This window comes from Rhinoraja longicauda, chromosome 14 (genome assembly GCF_053455715.1).
Source record: "Rhinoraja longicauda isolate Sanriku21f chromosome 14, sRhiLon1.1, whole genome shotgun sequence".
Lineage (NCBI taxonomy): Eukaryota > Metazoa > Chordata > Chondrichthyes > Rajiformes > Arhynchobatidae > Rhinoraja > Rhinoraja longicauda.
In genome coordinates, this window is record NC_135966.1 from 33748223 (window position 1) to 33768272 (window position 20050).

Genomic DNA, 20050 nt, shown 5'->3' on the forward strand with positions numbered 1-20050 from the left:
TTTCCTCTCATTTGCTTCTTCCATACGCTATTCCCAGGGCACTGTCAGCTCCAGAATGATCAGCTGTTTTGTCACCTCGGAGGTGATGATCATGTCTGGCCGGAGTGATGTTGCTGTGATGTGCTGCGGAAATCTCAGCTGTTTGCCCAGATCGACGTGCAGCTGCCAGTCAGTGGCCGTGTAGAGGAGGCCCGCCCTTGTATTTGGTTGTGGTCGAGGCTTCTCTCCAGCTTTTACAAAAGTGATTGATTTCTTCGGGGCATGGTGGTGTTTGCTGCTACTGATGGCAGTGGCTATGCTCTCAGCAACCATCTTAAGCACCTGGTCGTGGCGCCACCGATAGCGACCTTCGCCAAGGGAGTTTGGGCAGCTGCTGATGAGATGTTCTAATGATCCCCTTCCAGTGCAAAGTGGGCAGGAAGGTGTCACGCTCTTGCCTCAGACGTGGAGGTTTGCTGGGCTTGGTAGGGCATCGTAGACAGCTTGGACAAGGAACCGGACGCGCTGGAAATCTACCTGCATGATATTTGACCAGGTAATCCTGCGCTGCGATATGCTCTCCCACCTTGTCCACGCTCCCTGCTGCCTGAGCACCACCGTCCTGCTCACACACTCTTCCTCCACACCTGCTCGGATCGCTTCCTGGATGAGATGGTGTCTCTCCTTGCCCTGGGCCTTGCCAACATGGGTCTTAGGGAAGTATCCCAAGCCCGCTCTGCCAGTTGCTATGACTCCCACCAATGCCTTTTGTCTTGGTCGTGACTCTGCCACCTCCACTGCTTTCTCCGCACTCCATTTCCTCCCTGTTCTCACCTCGATGCCAGCCGATGACACCGTTTGGTCCCCGTAGTCCCTGTACTGTAGGTCAAAGAAGGGAAATTATGTAATCGTTATATAAATATAATGTGCGACAGTAAGTGTTCCAAAATCAGTTAACAAAGAATATATCCGATGTGATACGCTTCATCATGGAAATACTGATGCCATCTACTTATTCGCTACTGCATTTTACCCGAACCAACAGAACGTGTTTACGCTCTGGGGATAAGCCACTGGGGATCTGATCGCTGTGACTTCAAAGTTAAATGCAAAAGAAACTCCTGCAAAGTTATTTTTAAAGAGGGCGTTTAATGGCTGTGCACCATTAAATGGATAGGAGAGCAGTACAGCTTTAAGAATTATAGCTGCAGTTGTTGAAAAGAACTGGTCGTGTCGCTGTCTACCAATGAGAAGCTAAAGCACACCGATGGATCAATTGCCCCTCCCACATCCCCGAATGAAAACGTCAGACCCGACGAGAGAGGCGAGCAGTGCTTGCGTTTCGATTGCCGAACAGATTGAGGAGGATAGATTTCCCGTCTGTTTGGAATCGGGATTGGAAATATATAAGATTTCTTTTAACCATTTGCACGGATTACCCGAGTAGAGGCCTTGTCTTGGACTATGACAGAACGCCGAACAATGGCGTACCAACCGATGTTTGCTTTCACTTCGTTTGCTTGCATGTTTATGGCATGTGCACCGGGTCTAATCTCCGGGCAAATTCGTTATTCCGTTCCAGAGGAAATGAAGCAAGGGGCATTTGTTGCGAATATCGCTGTGGATTTGGGCCTGAACCTACGGCAATTGTCAGCCCGCAAATTCCGATTGAGCTCTGATGACGGAGGGCGGTACATGAAGGTTAGTTTGGATAATGGACTCATGTCTATTCGTGAAAGAATCGACCGGGAAATTATTTGTGGACAGACTGATAAATGTATTATACCTTTCGAAACCATACTGGCAAACCCTTTGGAGGTGTATCACGGGGAATTGGAGATTCTTGATGTAAATGACAATTCCCCCACTTTCCCGCAGAGCAACATTTTCTTGCAGATATCGGAAGCGAGTGCATTCGGTGTACGTTTCCGACTCGAGGGCGCGGATGATCCCGACATTGGTACAAATACCGTGGCCGCTTACACAATCAGTTCGAGTGAGCACTTTAGTCTAATAACACAGAAAGCCGAAGACGGTATTTTAATTGCCGAGTTGCAGTTAGAGAAGTTGTTGGACCGAGAGATGCAATCATCATTTCAACTCTTGCTTACTGGGATTGACGGCGGAACCCCTCAGAGATCAGCCACAGTTCGGATTCTCATTACTGTACTGGACATCAATGATAATCCACCTGTGTTCGTTCATGATATTTACAGAGGGAGCGTAAGTGAAAACGCGTCGCGGGGTACGTTGGTGCTGAAAATCCAAGCAAATGATTTGGACGAAGGACTGAATGCGGAGCTAACATATCGTTTCAATGATGCGACTTTGCGAAGAGTGCGAAATGTATTCAATTTGGATCCACGCACTGGGGAAATTCTAGTTAAAGGGCCTCTAGATTTTGAAGCAGTAAACAGCTATTCTCTCGATATTCAAGCCCAGGACCACGGTTCACCTGCAATGACGGGACACTGCAAAGTACTGATCAAAGTGATTGACGTGAACGACAATGCACCTGAGATAAAGGTAACATCAGCTTCCAACAAAATACAGGAAAATACTCCTCCAGCAAGTTTCATATCCCTGATATATGTGATCGATCGCGATTCCGGAGCGAACGGTCAAGTGCGTTGCGAGTTACAAAAGAACGTCCCATTTCAACTGAAAAAGATATCAAACCATTATAAATTAGTCACCAGTGAAAAGTTGGATCGTGAAGCGATCTCTGAGTATAACATTCTTATTTTAGCCTGGGACTTGGGGTCACCGTCACAATCAACAAACAGAACCGTCCAGATTGCAATTTCGGACGTTAATGATAACGCACCACAGTTCGCTGGGACATCCTACAACGTTTTTGTAATGGAGAATAACGCTGCGGGTGCGTCCATTTTCACAGTAACTGCAATGGATCCCGATCTGGATCAAAATTCCAATGTTTCCTACTCCCTTCTCGATAATCATATCCAAAATTTGCCAGTAACCACTTACCTCACTATTAACTCAATGAACGGTACTATTTATGCGCTGCGTTCCTTTGACCACGAGGAACTCAAGAACTTCCACATCCATGTTCGAGCCCGTGACGCTGGGGTGCCACCGTTAAGCAGCAGCGCCACGGTGAATGTGATCATCTTGGATCAAAATGACAACGCGCCGGTAATTGTTTCACCTTCAGAACAAATTGGCTCAGCAAACGTGGAGGTCGTGCCCCAGACAGCGGGTCAAGGGTACTTGGTCACCAAGATAATGGCAACTGATGCAGATTCTGGTCAGAACGCACGGCTCTTTTATCAGATGATGAAATCTACTGACCCCGGTTTGTACAGCATTGGACAACATTCCGGTGATGTCAGAACAGCGCGCAATATTTTGCAGTCAGACACTGCTATACAAACTCTAGTCATCTTGATTAAGGACAATGGGCAGCCAAGCCTGTCCAGCACAGTTACAGTCAACATTAGAGTGTTGGAGAACAGCACCGAAGGAATCAGCGAAAGCAGTACTTTGGTGAAGAGTCCAAAATATTTCTCTGATCCAAACGTTTATTTAATCGCCTTTTTCAGTTGCACTTCCGTGATCTTTCTGTTGATCATCATTCTGTTAATTGGTATCAAGTGCAAACAGGACAGGAATATTATCCAAGAGTATACCTCGCCTAGTTTTTCTTACAATTATGGGGGTTCTCACCGTACGTTTAATGGAAGACCTGTCCTGGAGGAAACTTTACGCTATTCTGGGACGGGCCGGGTAGTCCGCGTGCAAGAACCGAATCAATACACCGTCTGCCTGTCTCCAGAGTCAGCGAAAAGCGATTTTCTCTTCTTGGAACCATGCGGCCCTTCTACCGCTCAAGCCGAATGCTAAATTACGCCTATATGTAGATTAAGGAATGCCAATTTTGTATGCGACCATTTTATTTCTGGCTCGGAATGTGAATCAGTGCGAGTGAAATTTGCGGAAAACATTCCCTTGTTCCATTTTTTCTCTTTCGCTTAATTGGGAGTACAACTGTCAAAAATAAAATTTCCCGAAACTGGAATGAAAACATCTTGAAATTGCATATTTTATTTCTGAAGGCAGTCCTTCTGTTTGTCACTGCATAGTGTGTATAAACGTGTTGCCATTTAGTCCACTACGCAAAGGGTCTGGGTACCTGCATCCACTACGTATTAATAAGGGAAAGTTACATAGAAGAATTTTCTGATTGCGTGCCAACGCGTTCTATAAGAATTGTTGATAGTTCGTGGTGCAAAAAAATACATATAACAATAATCAACAGGTCAAGGAAACAATTAAGCTCATATATCTGAAAGAGAATTAATGGCAGATGCTGAAATTGTGAGGAAAACTGACTGGAGGAATTCAGTGTCAGGCTGCATCTGTGGGGAAAAAGAGGCACATGGCGTTTGGTGTCGAGCCCTTCGTGACTTCAGGAGAAGAACGTTGTTGGTAGAAATAGACGAGGGTAGCCTTAAAGCAATCTATTTAAAGTGATAGTTGGATCCAGTTGAGGAGGGGATTTTTGGCAGTTGATTCTTGGGTGGATAGCATTTGTTGAGGAAAAACTGGTTGAATCTCCATTCTCAGATGTGTCGGAATGCCCCGGTGTCATGTTGATGTGGAATGGAAATAAAAAGCGAATGGAAGTGCAAAGCAAATAATTTGCAAGTTGTTAAAGTGGTGGAGAACATGTGTGGTGAGACTGGAAACACTGAGCATGTTGGGCTGCACAAGTGCGGAAAAGTAGCGTTCTACTTTGAGAAACAGGCAGTTTGGTACACTGATTAAAAAGTGAAACCACTTTAGTTTGGAAGTAGCGGAACAGGTGAGGAACAGGTGAGTATGAATGGAATAAATGTAATATGTCGGAAGAAGTAGAAAAAACCCAGCGAAAGTAGCAGCAGGCGTAACCGTAAGGTTCAAATTGTGCTTTTTGTTCTATGTAAGGCACTGCTAACACGCCCAGCAATCAGGAAGGGATCGGTTCTCAGCATCTTCGCCCACCTGGATGGAACAAGAACGGTATTTGCCTATTTGTTATCTTCCGCTCACTAACTTTCACATTCAATGCAATTTACCTGAATTTAAACACAATTCCGCCACTGAGTACATATTCACTTTCCCTGTCTGTTTAGCAGTTCAAATGTATCACTTCTTCGTCAATCTCTGTGCTAGTCATCTGACCCAACCGGCCACTCACCATCCTTTGACAGTTTCCCATGAAGCCACAAATCGTGTAACGTTCGTTTTTTTAAAACAAATTCCCTTTCACCGTACAAAACCCGAAATTTCTTCTCGGTGAAGCAGTGATCTGCTTGCCTTTCTGTCAATATAATATAAGTATTTGGTCTTCACAATGTGGTAACACTGTATTGGAGACACTGAAAGAGGATTGTGTCATTGCATTGTGGAGCATGTGCGTACAGTCTGCAGGAACTAAACTGATTTTTTCCCCGTTTGTTTCATACTTTAATTCACAATTTTTCGCGAGCTAATCTTTTTGTCTCTGATTTCCAGCACTGTTGGAACACGTGCAAAGCAAAGGCGCACGCTTGAGAAACAGCACTCACCTTCCATATGGACACGTTGCAACCTTCCTCAGCTCGCCACTCCCTGTAGGAAAATAACTGCAGATGGTGGTTCAAATTGAAGGTAGACACAAAGTAACTTAGCGGGCAGGCAACATCTCAGGAGAGAAGGAATGGGTGACGTTTCGGGTCGCGACACTTCTTCAGACTGATGCCACTCTCTGTTATCTCTGTTATCATTTCGGTTTATTCTTTCATCTTGTTTGCCGATGTGTAGATCACAGAAGGAAACCATTTGTTACATCGCATCTACGCAGACCATCATGTTTATCTGCACTAATTGCACCCGAGCATTAACTCCATGTCCATCAATTCCCTACATATTCACATTCACATTATGTACATTTTACACACTTGACTGTTCCTGTCTCCACCACCTAAACTGACATCTCAATCCACCTGCCGTATTCCGTTTTTCTGAAATGAATAGCCATCCGGTCTACTTTAAAAGTACTCCCTCTAATCCTAAAACTTACCTTCTAGTTTCGGTGCGCCCGACCGTTGGAAATGGCTGTGGGCATCTACCCTATTTCTGTCGCTCTCGATTGTGTCATGGCACCGCTCAGCTGTGTTCACACCAGGGAATACAGTTGTAGTTTATACAATCTCCCCTCGGGACGGAAACCTTCCCATCCTGGCAACGATCTTTAGAGTGTGGCCTGCTACCTATCTGGCTTAACCCAATAACTTATATTGTGCTTACCAGACGTGCAGACAGTAATTCAAATCCTGCCTAAGCAAAGTTTTATTCAACTATGAAACACCTCACCTCTTACCTTCAGAACAGCTGCTAAGGGAGGTAACCATGACATATGCCATCTGCTTTCGGTGAGCCCCTATCTACCACTTTTCGCAGTTTTACAGAACAAATTTATTTCATACGAAATCCCCGTCTGTTCAATAACTTGAACATGTCCCATTCCCTTGCTATTAACAATACATCACAGAAACAACGAGGCATCATTTGCCCTATCAGCCCCCTTCTTTCCCGATCACTTATATTGAAGTGTCCACTGGATATATATTCATTTGGTCTTGCCCTCTAAGAGATTCCTATTTGTTTTCTCCTTTATTTCCCATCCTTGCACTTACTGAAAAATGACTTCTTTTTAATATTTCATAGTTCAGTTAAAGGAGCCAAGGCCCGTAGCGTTGATTGTATTTCTTTCCTCGGTTGATATCTGAATAGATGAGTGTTTTCAGTATTTTCAGTTGTTTTTGCACATGAAACTGTTGCAACATTGACCTCTTATCAATCAATTGCTAAATTGCGATCGCAGCATGCTTCTTGTTTGGTGGCAGGGATTATCCCTAACCTCTCCTGTAATTGTTCGTGTTGATTTGTTTTTTTTCCAGATTTTATTACAATTATTCGGTTGATATTAATTTTATTACAATTAGATTTTTTTGCTGGTTTCGTGTGGTTTAATAATTGCAAAACTTTTGTGTGACAATGGAATATAAAAGGTGAAACCTAGCGCTAATTTGAGAATGACATGGAATTGACATCCAATTAACCAAGTGTAGCATCAGAAATCTTCAGAACATTTCAACCAATGGAGGACATGACCAATGCATTCAGTTTGATTAAATATGACGTAGATCCTATCCGCTACGTCATGAAGAACTTGTCCCATTCAAACTTTGCCTGGTTCGTGTATGACGTTGAACATTCACTGCAAACTCCAGGTGCAGAAATGAAACTTCAATTGTCTAAACACATTTACAAGTACTTTGGGCCACCTTGTCAATGTTCACTGAAAATGCCATTTTACACGGTAAGTGTGGTACCAGGAGATAAGTGTTAACTAGGGCGCATTTTCAATGAGAAAAAATCTGCGTACTAATGGGTAATTCAGTCATTTAATTGCAAATTGCAGTAACAAAACCAATTAAGAAATAAGAAAAACGAAACGGAGAATCCCAAGTTAAATAAGAACTCAAAAATTCACCAAATCATCTGCGATAAACCGCACACCGACACCTATTTTCCATGTTCCCAGAACATCTGTCGGGGTCTGCTGGGTTATGTGCTTGCAATGCTGCTGCAAGCAAGATTTACATTGCAGCAGTGCCTCTGCTTCCTATGCATGCACGTGTCAATCAACTCGGCTTGACTTGTACGTGATGATACCTTTCTCCAACAATCACTTCTATTAAGCAGGCAGTAGGTTCAACAAATGGCCAATTGAAAGTATTATTTTCACGAATGACTTCTCCACAATTTGGAAAGTGATAATGAAATTCTCTTATCAAAGAAGGGAAAATTATGTTGTCCTGATAAGAATGACACCCGAAGCAGATTCTGGTCAGAACCTCTCTTTTATCAGATGGTGAAATCTACCGATCCCGGTTTGTGCAACGTTGGACAACATTCCGGAGAAGTCTGAACAGCACGCAATATTGTGCACTCGGATACTGCTTTACAAACTGTAGTCATCTTGGTTAAGGACAATGGACAATCAAGCCTGTCCAACACAGTTACAATGAACATTAAAGTTTTGGAAAACAGCCCTGAATGAATCAGCGAAAACAGTACCTTGGTGAAGAATCAAGAAAATTTATCTGATCCAAACGTTTATTTATTCGTCATTTTCAGTTGCACTTCCGTGGTCTTTCTTCTGATCATCATTCTATTGATTGTCATCAAGTGTAAACAGGACAGAAATATTATCCGAGAGTATTACTCCCTAGTTATTGTGACAATCGTGGGGTTTAATGCAAGACCTGCTATCGAGGAAACGTTTCGTTATCCTGGGACGGGCTGGATAGTCCGGGGGCCGGAACTGAATCAATACTCGGTCTGTCTGTCTCCAGAGTCAGCGAAAAGCGATTTTCTCTTCCTGAAGCCACGAGCTCCCACCTCTCAAGCCCATGCTAAATTACACTGGTACGCAGATTAAAGAATGCCAATTTTATATGCGGCCATTTTATTTCTACCCCGGGATGTGAATCAGTGCGAGTGATATATTTAGAAAACACACTCTTGTTGCATTTTTTCCTCTATCGCTTAAATGGGAGTACGGTATTAATTGGAAAAATAAAATATCCTGCAACTGGAATGAAAACATCTCTGAAATTGCAAATTTTATTTCTGAAGGCAGTCCTTCTGCTGGTCACTGGATAAGGTTCACAAACGTGTTGCCATTTAGTCAGTCACGTAAAGGATCAGGGTACCTAGATCCGCTTACGTAGCTGAAGTGCTAATAAGCGAAAGTTGCGTTGAAGAGTTTATTGATTCTGTACCCATGCATTCTGGAAGAATTGTTGATAGATCGTGGTACAAAAAATGCATATAACAGTAATAATAATCAACAGGGGAAGGAAATAATTAAGCTGATTTATATGAAATTCATGCCAAATGCTGAAATTATGAGCAGGACTGGCTGGAGGAACTCAGTGAGTCAGGCAGCACCGATGGAGAGAAACAGGCATATGACGTTTGGAGTCGAGCCCTCATGACTACAGGAAAGTTACGATATTGAGAGAACTGGCTGAGTCTCAATTTTTATATGAATCAAAATTTAGATGCATCTGTCATCCAGATGCGGAATGAAAATGCGAAGCGACGTCGTCCATTGTCAAAATGAGGATTGGCAACAAAAAAAAAAGCAAGTTATTAAAATGGTGGAAAGCACGTGAAGAGCGACTGGAAACACTGAGCATGTTGGGCTGCACATGCGGGGAACAGCAGCATTCTATGTTGAGAAACGGGCAGTTTGGCATGCTGAGGAAGGTGAAACCACTTTAGTTTGGAAGTAGTAGAACAGGTGAGTATTAATGGAATAAATGTATTGTGGCTGAAAGGGAGGAGACAAATGAGCGAACGCAGTAGCAGGCGTAACCGTGAGATTCAAATTGTGCTTTTTGCTCTGCGTAAGCTACTACAAACACGCCCAGCAATCAGGAAGGGACAGCATCATCTCACTACTCGCCCCCTGTGAATGGAACAAGAACAGGGTTTCCCTATGTGTTAGCTTCCACTCACAAACTCTCGCATTCAATGCAACTTACTTCAATTCAATCAAAATTCCGGCACTGTGTACAGATTCCCCTTCCCTGCCTGTTTAGCAGTTCAAAAGTGTCACATTCATCAATCCCTATTCTTGTCATCTGACCCTACCGCCAACTCACCGTCCTTTGACAGTTTCCCATGAAACCACAAAACGTGTAACGTTTATTCTTTTACCAATTCCCTTCCAGCGTACAGGACGCCAAATTCTTCCCGGTGAAACAGTGATCTGCTTACTCTTCTGTCAATATAATGTAAATATTTTGTCTTCCCACTGTGGTAACACTGTATTCGAGACACTGAAAAAGGGTTGTACAATTGCATTTTAGCGCACGTGCGTACAGTCTGCAGGAATTAAACTGTTTTTTTCCGTTTGTTTAACATTTTCATTCACAATTTCACACTAGCTAACATTTTTGTCTCTGATTTCCAGCACTGTTGGAACAAGGGTAAAGCAAAGGCGCACGCTTGAAAAATTGCAGCTCATCTTCCACGTTGCAACATTCCAGAATTCGCCACTCTTGTCGGTTACTATTTCGGTTTAGTTTTGCACTCTTGTTTGCCGAGGTGTTGATCACAGAAACAAACCATTCGTTACATCGCATCTACGCCGACCATCATGTTTATGTGTATTAATGGCACGCTTGAATTACTTGCATATACATCAATTCCCTACATATTCACATTCCCATTAAGTACCTTTTACATACTTAGCTGAAATAGATACAAAAAGCTGAAGTAACTCAGAGGGACAAGCATCATCTCTGGAGAGAAGGAATGGGTGCTGGGCGATCGTTTCGCTGAACACCTTCGCTCCGTCCGCCTGAACCTACCTGATCGACCGCTTGCTAAACACTTTAATTCTCCTTCCCTTTCGCGCACAGACCTTCCTGTCCTTTGTCTCCTCCATTGTCAGTGTGAGGCTAAACGCAAATTGGAGGAATATCATCTCATATTTCGCGAGGGCAGCTGACAACCCAGTGGTATGAATATTGATTTCTCTAACTTTAAATAACCCCGGCATCCCTCTCTCTCTATCCCTCCCCACCCAAGTCGCACTCGTTTCTCGTTTCCATCCAACAAACAGCTAACAGTGGCTTGTTTCCTTTATCATCGTTACTCTTTGGCAAATCTTTCATTCGTTGTTCTTTATATTACTACATCTTCGTCTATCTCTCGTTTACCTTATCCCTAACAAGTCTAAAAAGGGGCCTCGACACAAAACGCCACCCATTCCTTATCTCCAGAGATGTTGCCTGTCCGTTTGAGTTATTCCATCTTTTTGTGTCTATCTTCGGTTTGAACCAGCATCTGCAGTTCCTTCCTACATACTTACCTGTTCCCGTCTCCACCACCTGAACAGTCATCTCAATCCACATGCAATATTCTTTTTTTCTGAAATGATTAGCTATCCGGTCGGCTTTAAAAGTACTCCCTCTGATCCTAAAACCCACCTTCCAGTTTTGGAGAGCCCTACCATTGGATATGTCTATTGGCCATCTACCCTATCCTTGCCGATCATGATTGGGTCATGGCACCGCTCAGCTGTGTTCACTCCAGGGAATACAGTTCTGGCCTATACAATCTCCACTCATGACGTAATCTTCCCATCCTGGCAACGTTCTTTGGAGTGTGGCCCGCTCCCACTCAGGCTTAACCCAATCATTTACATATTGTGCTTACCTGACGTGCACACAATAATTCAAATCCAGCCTAAGCAATGTTTTATTGAACTACAATAGACCTCAACTCATACAATCAGTACCGCTGCTGAGGGAGGCAACCATGCCATATGCCTTCTGAACGACCCTGTCTACCACTGTTCGCATTTTTAAAGAACACATTTAAAAAAATCCAAAATCCCCGCCTGTTCAAAGACCTGAACATGTCCTATTCCCTCGCTATTCGCCATACACCACAGAAATAACGAAGCATAATTTGTCCCCGATCACTTGTATTGAGGTGATTACAGGATATATATTTATTTCGTCTTGCCCTCTGAGAAAGATTCCTATTTTCCCCCCTTTAATTCCCATACTCGCTGTTATTGAAAAATAACTTATTTACAATATTTCATAGTTCAGATAGAGGCGCCAAGGCCCAAAGCGTTGATTGTATTTCTTTCCTCAGATGGTATCTGAATCGATGAATGTTTTCAGCATTTTCAGTTGTTGTTGCACATGAAACTGTTGGACCGTCGACTGCTTGTCATTCAATTGCTAAATAGCGATAACAGCTCGTTTCTTGTATGGTGGAAGGAATTATCCCTAATCTCCCCTGTAGTGTTTCGTGTTGATTGGGATTTTTTTGCAGATTTTATTCCAATTATTCGGTTGATATTAATTTTATTGCTATTAGATGTTTTTTTTGCTAGTTTCGTGTGGTTCAGTCATGACAAACTTTTGTTTGGTAATGGAATATAAAAGGTGAATCCCAGCGCTAACTTGAGAATGACGTGCAATTGACATGCAGTTAACCAGGTGTGGCATCAGAAATCTTCAGAATATTTTCAACCAATGGCGAACATGACCAATGCATTCCAGTTAATTCAAGAGGACGTAGATTCTATCTACGACGTCATCAAAACTTGTCCCATTTAATCTTTGCCTGGATCATGTACGACGTTGAACATTCACTGCAAACTTCAGTAGCAGAAATGAAAGTCCAATTGTCTAAACACATTACAAGTACTTTGGGCCACCTTTTTAACGTTCACTGAAAAGGCAATTTTACACGGTAAGTGTAGTACCAAGAGATTATTGTTAACCAGGGCTCATTTTAAATTAGAACAAATCTGCGGATTAATTGCTAATTCAGTCATTTAGTTGCAAATTGCATTAACAAAACCAATGAAATAACCCCAGAAAAATGAAACAAAGAATCTCAAGTTAAATAAGAATCACCTAATTAGCTGCGCTAATCCTCACACCGACACTTATTTTCCATGCTACCGGCAACATCGGTCGGGGTCTGCTGCGTTACGTGCTAGTGAATCTGCTGCAAGCAAGATTTACATTGCAGCAGTGCCTCTGCTTGCCTGTGCATGCACGTGTCAATAAACTTGGCTTGACCTGGGGGTGACGATGTATTTCTACAACAATCACTTTAAACAAGAAGTTGGTTCATCAATTGGCCAATTGAAAGTATTATATTCCCGAACACCTTTTCCAAAATTTGAAAAGTGATAATGAAATTCCCTTACAAAAGAAGGGAAAATTATGTAGTCGTTGCATGAATATATTTTCTTACCACCCTAATGTGCGACTGCAAGGGTTCAAACATCTGGAAACATAGAATATATATCCGATATGATATGTTGCATCATAGAAACCATGATGCCATATGGAATTGCGTAGAGTTCCATAATTTCGTTATGGAATTCTAACTGAAGCCACTGAACGTTATAACGTTCTGGGGATAACTCCCAATTGTCTTTCGAAGTTAAGTGGGGAAAAAATCATTCTTCAAGTTTCTTTTTAAAGAGGGCGTTTGATGGTTGCACGCCATTGAATTTATAGGAGAGCAGCACAGCTTTAAGAACTGTCGCTGCAGTTGCTGAAAGGGACTGGTCGTGTCGCTGTCTACCAATGAGAAGCTCAAGAACGGAGATGGATCCATTGTCCCTCCCTCATCCCAGAATAAAAACGTCAGACCCGACGAGAGAGGTTAGCAGTGCCTGCGTTTCGATTGCCAAAACAGGCGGATGAGTGTAGATTTCCCGTCTGTTTCGATTCGGTATTGGGAATATATGTGAATTTAAAATTCGTGGTTTGACCATTTGCACGGATTACTCGAGGAGAGGCCCGGTGTTGGACTTTGGCAGAGCGCGGAATAATGGCGTACCTACCGAGGTTTACCCTCACATCGTTTGCGTGCATATTTGCGATATGTGCTCCGGGTCTAATCTCCGGGCAAATTCGTTATTCTATTCCTGAGGAAATGGATGAAGGGGCATTTGTTGGGAATATCGCTGTGGATTTGGGCTTGAACATACCGCAATTGTCAGCTCGCAAATTCCAACTGAGCTCTGACGAAGGGGAGCGGTACATGAAGGTTAGTTTGGACAATGGAGTCATGTCTATTCGTGAAAAAATCGACCGGGAGCGTATTTGTGGACAGAATGATAAATGCATTGTACATTTCCAAACAATACTGGAAAAACCCTTGGAGGTGTATCACGGGGAATTGGAGATTCTTGATGTAAATGACAATTCCCCCATTTTCCCGCAGAGTAGTATTGCCTTACAGATATCGGAAGCGAGTGCACCCGGTGTACGTTTCCGACTGGCGGGCGCGGATGATCCCGACACTGGTGCAAATACCGTGGTCGCCTACACAATCAGTTCCAGTGATCACTTTAGTCTAAGAACACAGAAAACAGAAGACGGTACTCTGATAGCCGAATTGCTGTTAGAGAAATCTTTGGACCGAGAGCAGCAATCATCATTTCAGCTCTTGCTTACGGCGACTGATGGTGGAACCCCTCGGAGATCAGCCACAGCTCAGATTCTCATTACTGTATTGGACATCAACGATAATCCACCTGTGTTCGATCATGATATTTACAGAGGCAGCGTAAGTGAGAACGCGCCGCGGGGAACATTGTTGCTGAAAGTTAAAGCAAATGATTTGGACGAAGGACTGAATTCGGAACTGACATATTCTTTTAGTGATATTGCTCTGATAAGCGCCCGAAAATTATTCAGTTTAGACCCAGATACTGGGGAGCTTCGAGTCAAAGGGCCTCTCGATTTTGAACAAGTAAACAGCTATTCTCTAGATATTCGAGCCCAGGACCACGGTTCCCCTGCAATGACGGGACACTCCAATGTACTGATCAAAGTAATTGACGTGAACGACAATGCACCTGAGATAAAGGTGACATCGTCTTGCAACAAAATCCCGGAAAATGAGCCACCAGGAAGTTTCATATGTCTGATTAATGTGGTGGATCGTGATTCTGGGGCGAACGGTCAAGTGCGTTGCGAGTTAAAACAAAAGAACGTCCCATTTCGACTGCAAAAGTCATCGAACAACTATAAATTAACTACGAGTGAAACGTTGGACCGTGAAGCCATCTCTGAGTATAAGATTCTTATTTCAGCCTGGGACTTGGGGTCGCCGTCACTCTCATCAAATAAAACCATTCAGATTGCAATTTCGGACGTTAATGATAACAAACCACAATTCGCGGAGTCATCCTACAACATATATATAATGGAGAATAACGCTCCAGGTGCGTCCGTTTCCACAGTAACTGCAACCGATCCCGATCTGGATCAAAATTCCTATGTTTCCTACTCCTTTCTCGATAATCATATCCAAAGCACGCCAGTATTCACTTACCTCACTATTAACTCAATGAACGGTGCCATTTACGCGCTGCGTTCCTTTGATTATGAGGAATTAAAAAACTTCCAAATCCACGTTCAAGCCCGTGACGCCGGCGTGCCTCCGTTAAGCAGCAGCGCCACGGTGAATGTGATCATCCTGGATCAAAATGACAACGCGCCGGTAATTGTTTCACCTTCACAACAAAGTGGCTCAGTAGCAGTGGATACCGTACCCCGGTCAGCGGGTGAGGGGTACTTGGTCAGCAAGATAATGGCAACTGATGCAGATTCTGGTCAGAACGCACAACTCTTTTATCAGATCATGAAATGTAGCGACCCTGGTTTGTACAACGTTGGGCAACGTTCCGGAGAAATCAGAACTGCGCGCAATATTTTCCAGTCAGACACTGCTGTACACACTCTAGTCATATTGGTTAGGGACAATGGGCAGCCAAGCCTGTCCAGCACAGTTACAATGAACATTAGGGTTTTGGAAAACAGCACTGAAGGAATCAGCGAAAGCAGTACCTTGGTGAAGAATCCAGAATATTTATCTGATCCAAACGTTTATTTAATCGTCATTTTCAGTTGCACTTCCGTGGTCTTTCTTCTGGTCATTATTCTATTGATTGGCATCAAGTGCAAACAGGACCGAAATATTATCCAAGAGTATAACTCCCACAGTTATTGTTACAACGGCGGGGTTTCGCACAGCACGTTTAATGGAATATCTGCGATGGAGGAAACGTTACGCTATTCTGGGGCAGGCCAGGTAGTCCGGGGAGCAGAACCGAGTCAATACTCGATCTGTCTGTCTCCAGAGTCAGCGAAAAGCGATTTTCTCTTTTTGAAGCGATGCGGTGCTCCCATCTCTCAAGACCAATGCTAAATTACGATGATACATAGATTAAGGAATGCTAATTTTGAGTGCGGCCATTTTATTTCTGGTAAGGAATGTGAATCAGTGCGATTGACATATTTAAGAAAACGTTCCCTTGTTGCATTTTTCTTTTTTTCGTTTAAATAGGTGTTCAGTTGTAATTGTCCAAAATAAAACTTCCTGGAACTGGAATGAAACATCATGAAATTGCATATTTTAATTCTGAAGGCAATCCTTCGGTTTGTCACTGCATAATATCCACAAACGTGTTGCCATTTAGCCAATGTCGCAAATGATCTGGGTACCTGGCTGAAGTACTAATATGTGAAAGTTGGGCTGAAGTGCTTTCTGGTGCATTCTGCCGTGATGTTCTTTCAGAATTGTTTATAGTTCATGGCACAAACAATACATATAACAACAATCAGCTGGTGAAGGAAATAATTAAGCTCATATATTCGAACCTCAAGAGATTGCAGCTGCTGAAATTTTGGGCACAACATGGCGGAGGAAATCAGAAGTCCGGCGGCATTTGTTCAGATAAACTGGCAGAAGAAACTGGCGTCCTATTGGTGACGATAGGAGAGGAAGGTTGTTGGTTGGAAATGGACGATGGTAAAGCTTGGAGCAAACGATAGCAAGTGGTCGTTAGATCCAGGTGAGGATAGTAGTTTTGCCAGTTGATTAGTGTGGAGCATAGCATTGGTTGAGGAGAACTGGTTGAAACTCTTTTCTTAGATGAAACAGAATGCCCTGATATCATCCTGATGTGGAATGAAAATACAAGTCGACATCGTTCAAGGTAAAAATGGGGATTGGCTAAAGAATTTCAAGTTGTTTTTTGATGGAGAGCATGTGAGGTGAAACGAGAAACTCTGAACATGTTGGACTGCACACGTGGGGAAAAGTAGCATTCTATGTTGAGAAACGGGCAGTTTGGCAAGCTGATAAAGAGTTAAATCACTTTAGTTTGGAAGTAACAGAACAGTCGTGGAAGTTATTAATGAAATAAATGTTTTATCTCTGAGAGGGAGAGGAAAACGAACGAATGTAGTCGCAGGCATAACCATGAGGCTCAGCTTGTGCTTTTTGATATGTGTAACGTACTACAAACACACCCAGCAATCGGTGAGGAATCTGTTCTCATTATCTTCATAACACCTCTCCTAGATGGAACAAGAACAGAGTTTCCCTGTTTGTCATCTTCCACTCACTAGCTTACACGTTCAATGTAATTTGAACATTTCATCACTAAGCACCTATATACTTCCCTGCCTGTTTAGCAGTTTAAATGTATCACTCTCTATTCTGGTCTTCTGACCTATCAACCATTCACCGTTCTTTAGCAGTTGTCCATGAACCACAAAACGTTAACGTTCGTTCTTTTCCCGATTCCCTTCCACTATACATGACGTGAAATTTTCCCCGGTGAAGCAGTGATTTGCTTTCTCTTCTCCCAATACAATGTAAGTAATGGTCTTCCCAATGTGGGGAGACTGTATTGAACACACTGAGAGGATTGCGTCATTCTTTGCAGAGCACGTCTGCAGTAAATAAACAGATTTTCCGGTTCCTTTTCAGTTTCATTCGCAATTTCAGCATTAGCTGACCTTTTGGTCTCTGACTTCCAGGACTGTTGGAACAAGAACTAAGCAAAGGCGCACGCTTGAAAAACAGCGCCTCGTCTTCCATCTATTAAAATATCGGCTTAGTTCTTCATCCTATTTTGCATAGTGGTGTACAGCATAGAAACAGATCTTTCGGCACACCGCATCTACGCTGGTTACCATGTTTATCTCAACGAATTCCATCCTTGCATACATTTCATCCACCAATGCCCTGCACGTTCACAGTTCCATTAGGTATTATTTACATACTTATCTGTTCCCGTCTCCACCAACTACACTGACATTACAGTCGAGATCCTATGTTTTCTGAAACGATTACCCCTCCCCCCATCCGTAAATCTGGCAACAAGATATTAGTGTTATCCAGGGCGTGTTTTAAAAGAACGATTATCTGTAGATCAATGGGTAATTGAGTCGTTTATTTGCAAATTACGATAACAGAACTTTTGGAAAGTAAGAAAAATGCGACGATGATTCACAAGGTGAATAAGAATTCAAAACTTCACAAAAGTTACAGCGCAAACCTCACGCCCTATTTTTGATGCTTCCCACAATATCCGCCTCACCTTCTCTGTGCACATGTCAAGAAACGGCTTGATATTGTCTTGACGATACCTTTCTCCAAGAATCAAGCTACAAGCAGGAATTTACTTCAACAATTGGTTAATCGAAAGCACTATGCTCACGAGCACCTTCAATACCTGAAGGTGACAATGAAATTCACAATGTTATGCCCTTTGATCGCTAAAGAGGTAAACTTTGCTTGAAAAGTATTGTGTTGCGAGGGGCATAATAATAGACATCACATGCGAAAGACGGGTAACTGTATAGTTGTCAAATCAAAATATTTTGTTACTACCCTTAGCTGCAACTGTAAGTGGCCCAACATCTGTAAACGGAGACTATATTACCGATATGATACGCTGCATCACAGAAATACTGATGCCATTTGCACCGATCAGCCAAAACATTACGACCTGATGAGCCAAAACATTATGACCACCTGCCTAATATGCTGTTAGTCCTCCGTGTGCAGCCCCATGCGCAGCGGGGTGTGATGCACTGTGTATTGTGACACATTCCTCCCGTGACGATCATTAAACTTTTCTGTGACTTGTGCCACAGTAGACCTTCTGTCGGTTCGGACCAGATGGGATGGCTTTCGTTGCCCTTGTGCATCGACGAGCCTTGGGCGCCCAACACCCTGTCGCCGGTTTCTGGTTTGTCCCTCCTCGGACCACTGTTGGTAGCTACTCAGCACTGCTGACCGGGAGCACCCCACAAGCCTTGCCCTTTCAGAGATGCTCTGACCCAGTCGTCTGGCCATACATTTGGTTCTTTTCAAAGTCGCTCAGATCTTTACTCCTGCCCATGTCTCCTGCATCCAACACATCAACTTCAAGAACTGACTGTTCACTTGCTGCCTAATATATCCCACCTTTTGACAGGTGCCATTGTGACAAGATAACCAATGTTATTCATTTCACCTGTCAGTGGTCATAATGTTTTGGCTGATCGGTGTATTTGCTCAGTATTGCGTTCCGAGTTAAACGACATAACGCATTAACTTTTTCGGTCTAAATCCCCTCTGAGCACTTCTGCTGTGAATTACGAAATTAAATGCTGCAAACAAAAAGGAAGCGTTGTTTTTTGATGAGTACGGTTCATGGTTGTACACCATTAAATATTTAGGAGAGCGGTACAGCTTTAAGAATTGTAGCTGCAGGTGATTAACGTCCTATCCTCTACGACATAAAGAACTTGCCCCATTCAAGCTTTGCCGGGATCTTGTACGATGCTGAGGATTCACTGTAATCTCCAGTAGCAGAAATGATACTCCAATCGCCTGAACACATTACAAGTGTGTTGGGGCACCTTACCAACGAACGGAAAAGGCCATTTTACACGGTAAACGCGGCATCAAGAGATTAGTGTTAACCAGGACGTATTTGCAATGAGGAAAGATGTGCCGATAAATGGGGAATTGCGTCATTGATTTGCAAATTGCAATAATGGAACCAATGGAAAGAAAAAAAGTGAAAAGGAGATCCTCAAGGTAAATAGGAATTCAAACATTTACTACAATCCCCGCACCCAACCTTACACCGACACCTACAATGCCCTCCATAATGTTTGGAACAAAGACCCATCATTTATTTATTTGCCTGCGCACTCCACAATTTGAGATTTGTAATAGAAAATATCACATGTGGTGAAAGTGCACATTGTCAGATTTTAATAAAGGCCATTTTTATACATTTTGGTTTCACCATGTAGAAATTTCAGCAGTGTTTATACATAGTCGCCCCATTTCAGGACACCATAATGTTTGGGACACAACAATGTCATGTAAATGAAAGTAGTCTTGTTTAGTATTTTGTTGCATGTCCTTTGCATGCAATCACTGCTTGAAGTCTGCGATTCATGGACTTCTTCAGTTGCTGGGTGTCTTCTCTGGTGATGCACTGCCAGGCCTGTATTGCAGCCACCTTTAACTTACGCATGTTTTGGGGGCTAGTATCCTTCAGTTCTCTCTTCACCGTATAAAAAGCATGCTCAATGGGTTCAGATCGGGTGATTGACTTGGCCACTAAAGAATTAACCATTTTTTAGTTTTGAAGAACTCCTTT

General features: G+C 43.0%; 1 protein-coding gene across 1 annotated transcript; it reads left to right on the plus strand.

Moving 5' to 3' along the window:
- The first annotated feature begins 1296 nt into the window (after positions 1 to 1296).
- Positions 1297 to 15905, plus strand: LOC144599761 (uncharacterized). The gene is given in 6 exon segments (XM_078410998.1): positions 1297 to 3841; positions 4930 to 5004; positions 6353 to 6398; positions 8170 to 8460; positions 13379 to 13466; positions 13468 to 15905. Coding segments are annotated over 6 exon segments (5235 nt in total). The 5' UTR covers positions 1297 to 1443; the 3' UTR covers positions 15805 to 15905.
- Positions 15906 to 20050: the final 4145 nt, after the last annotated feature.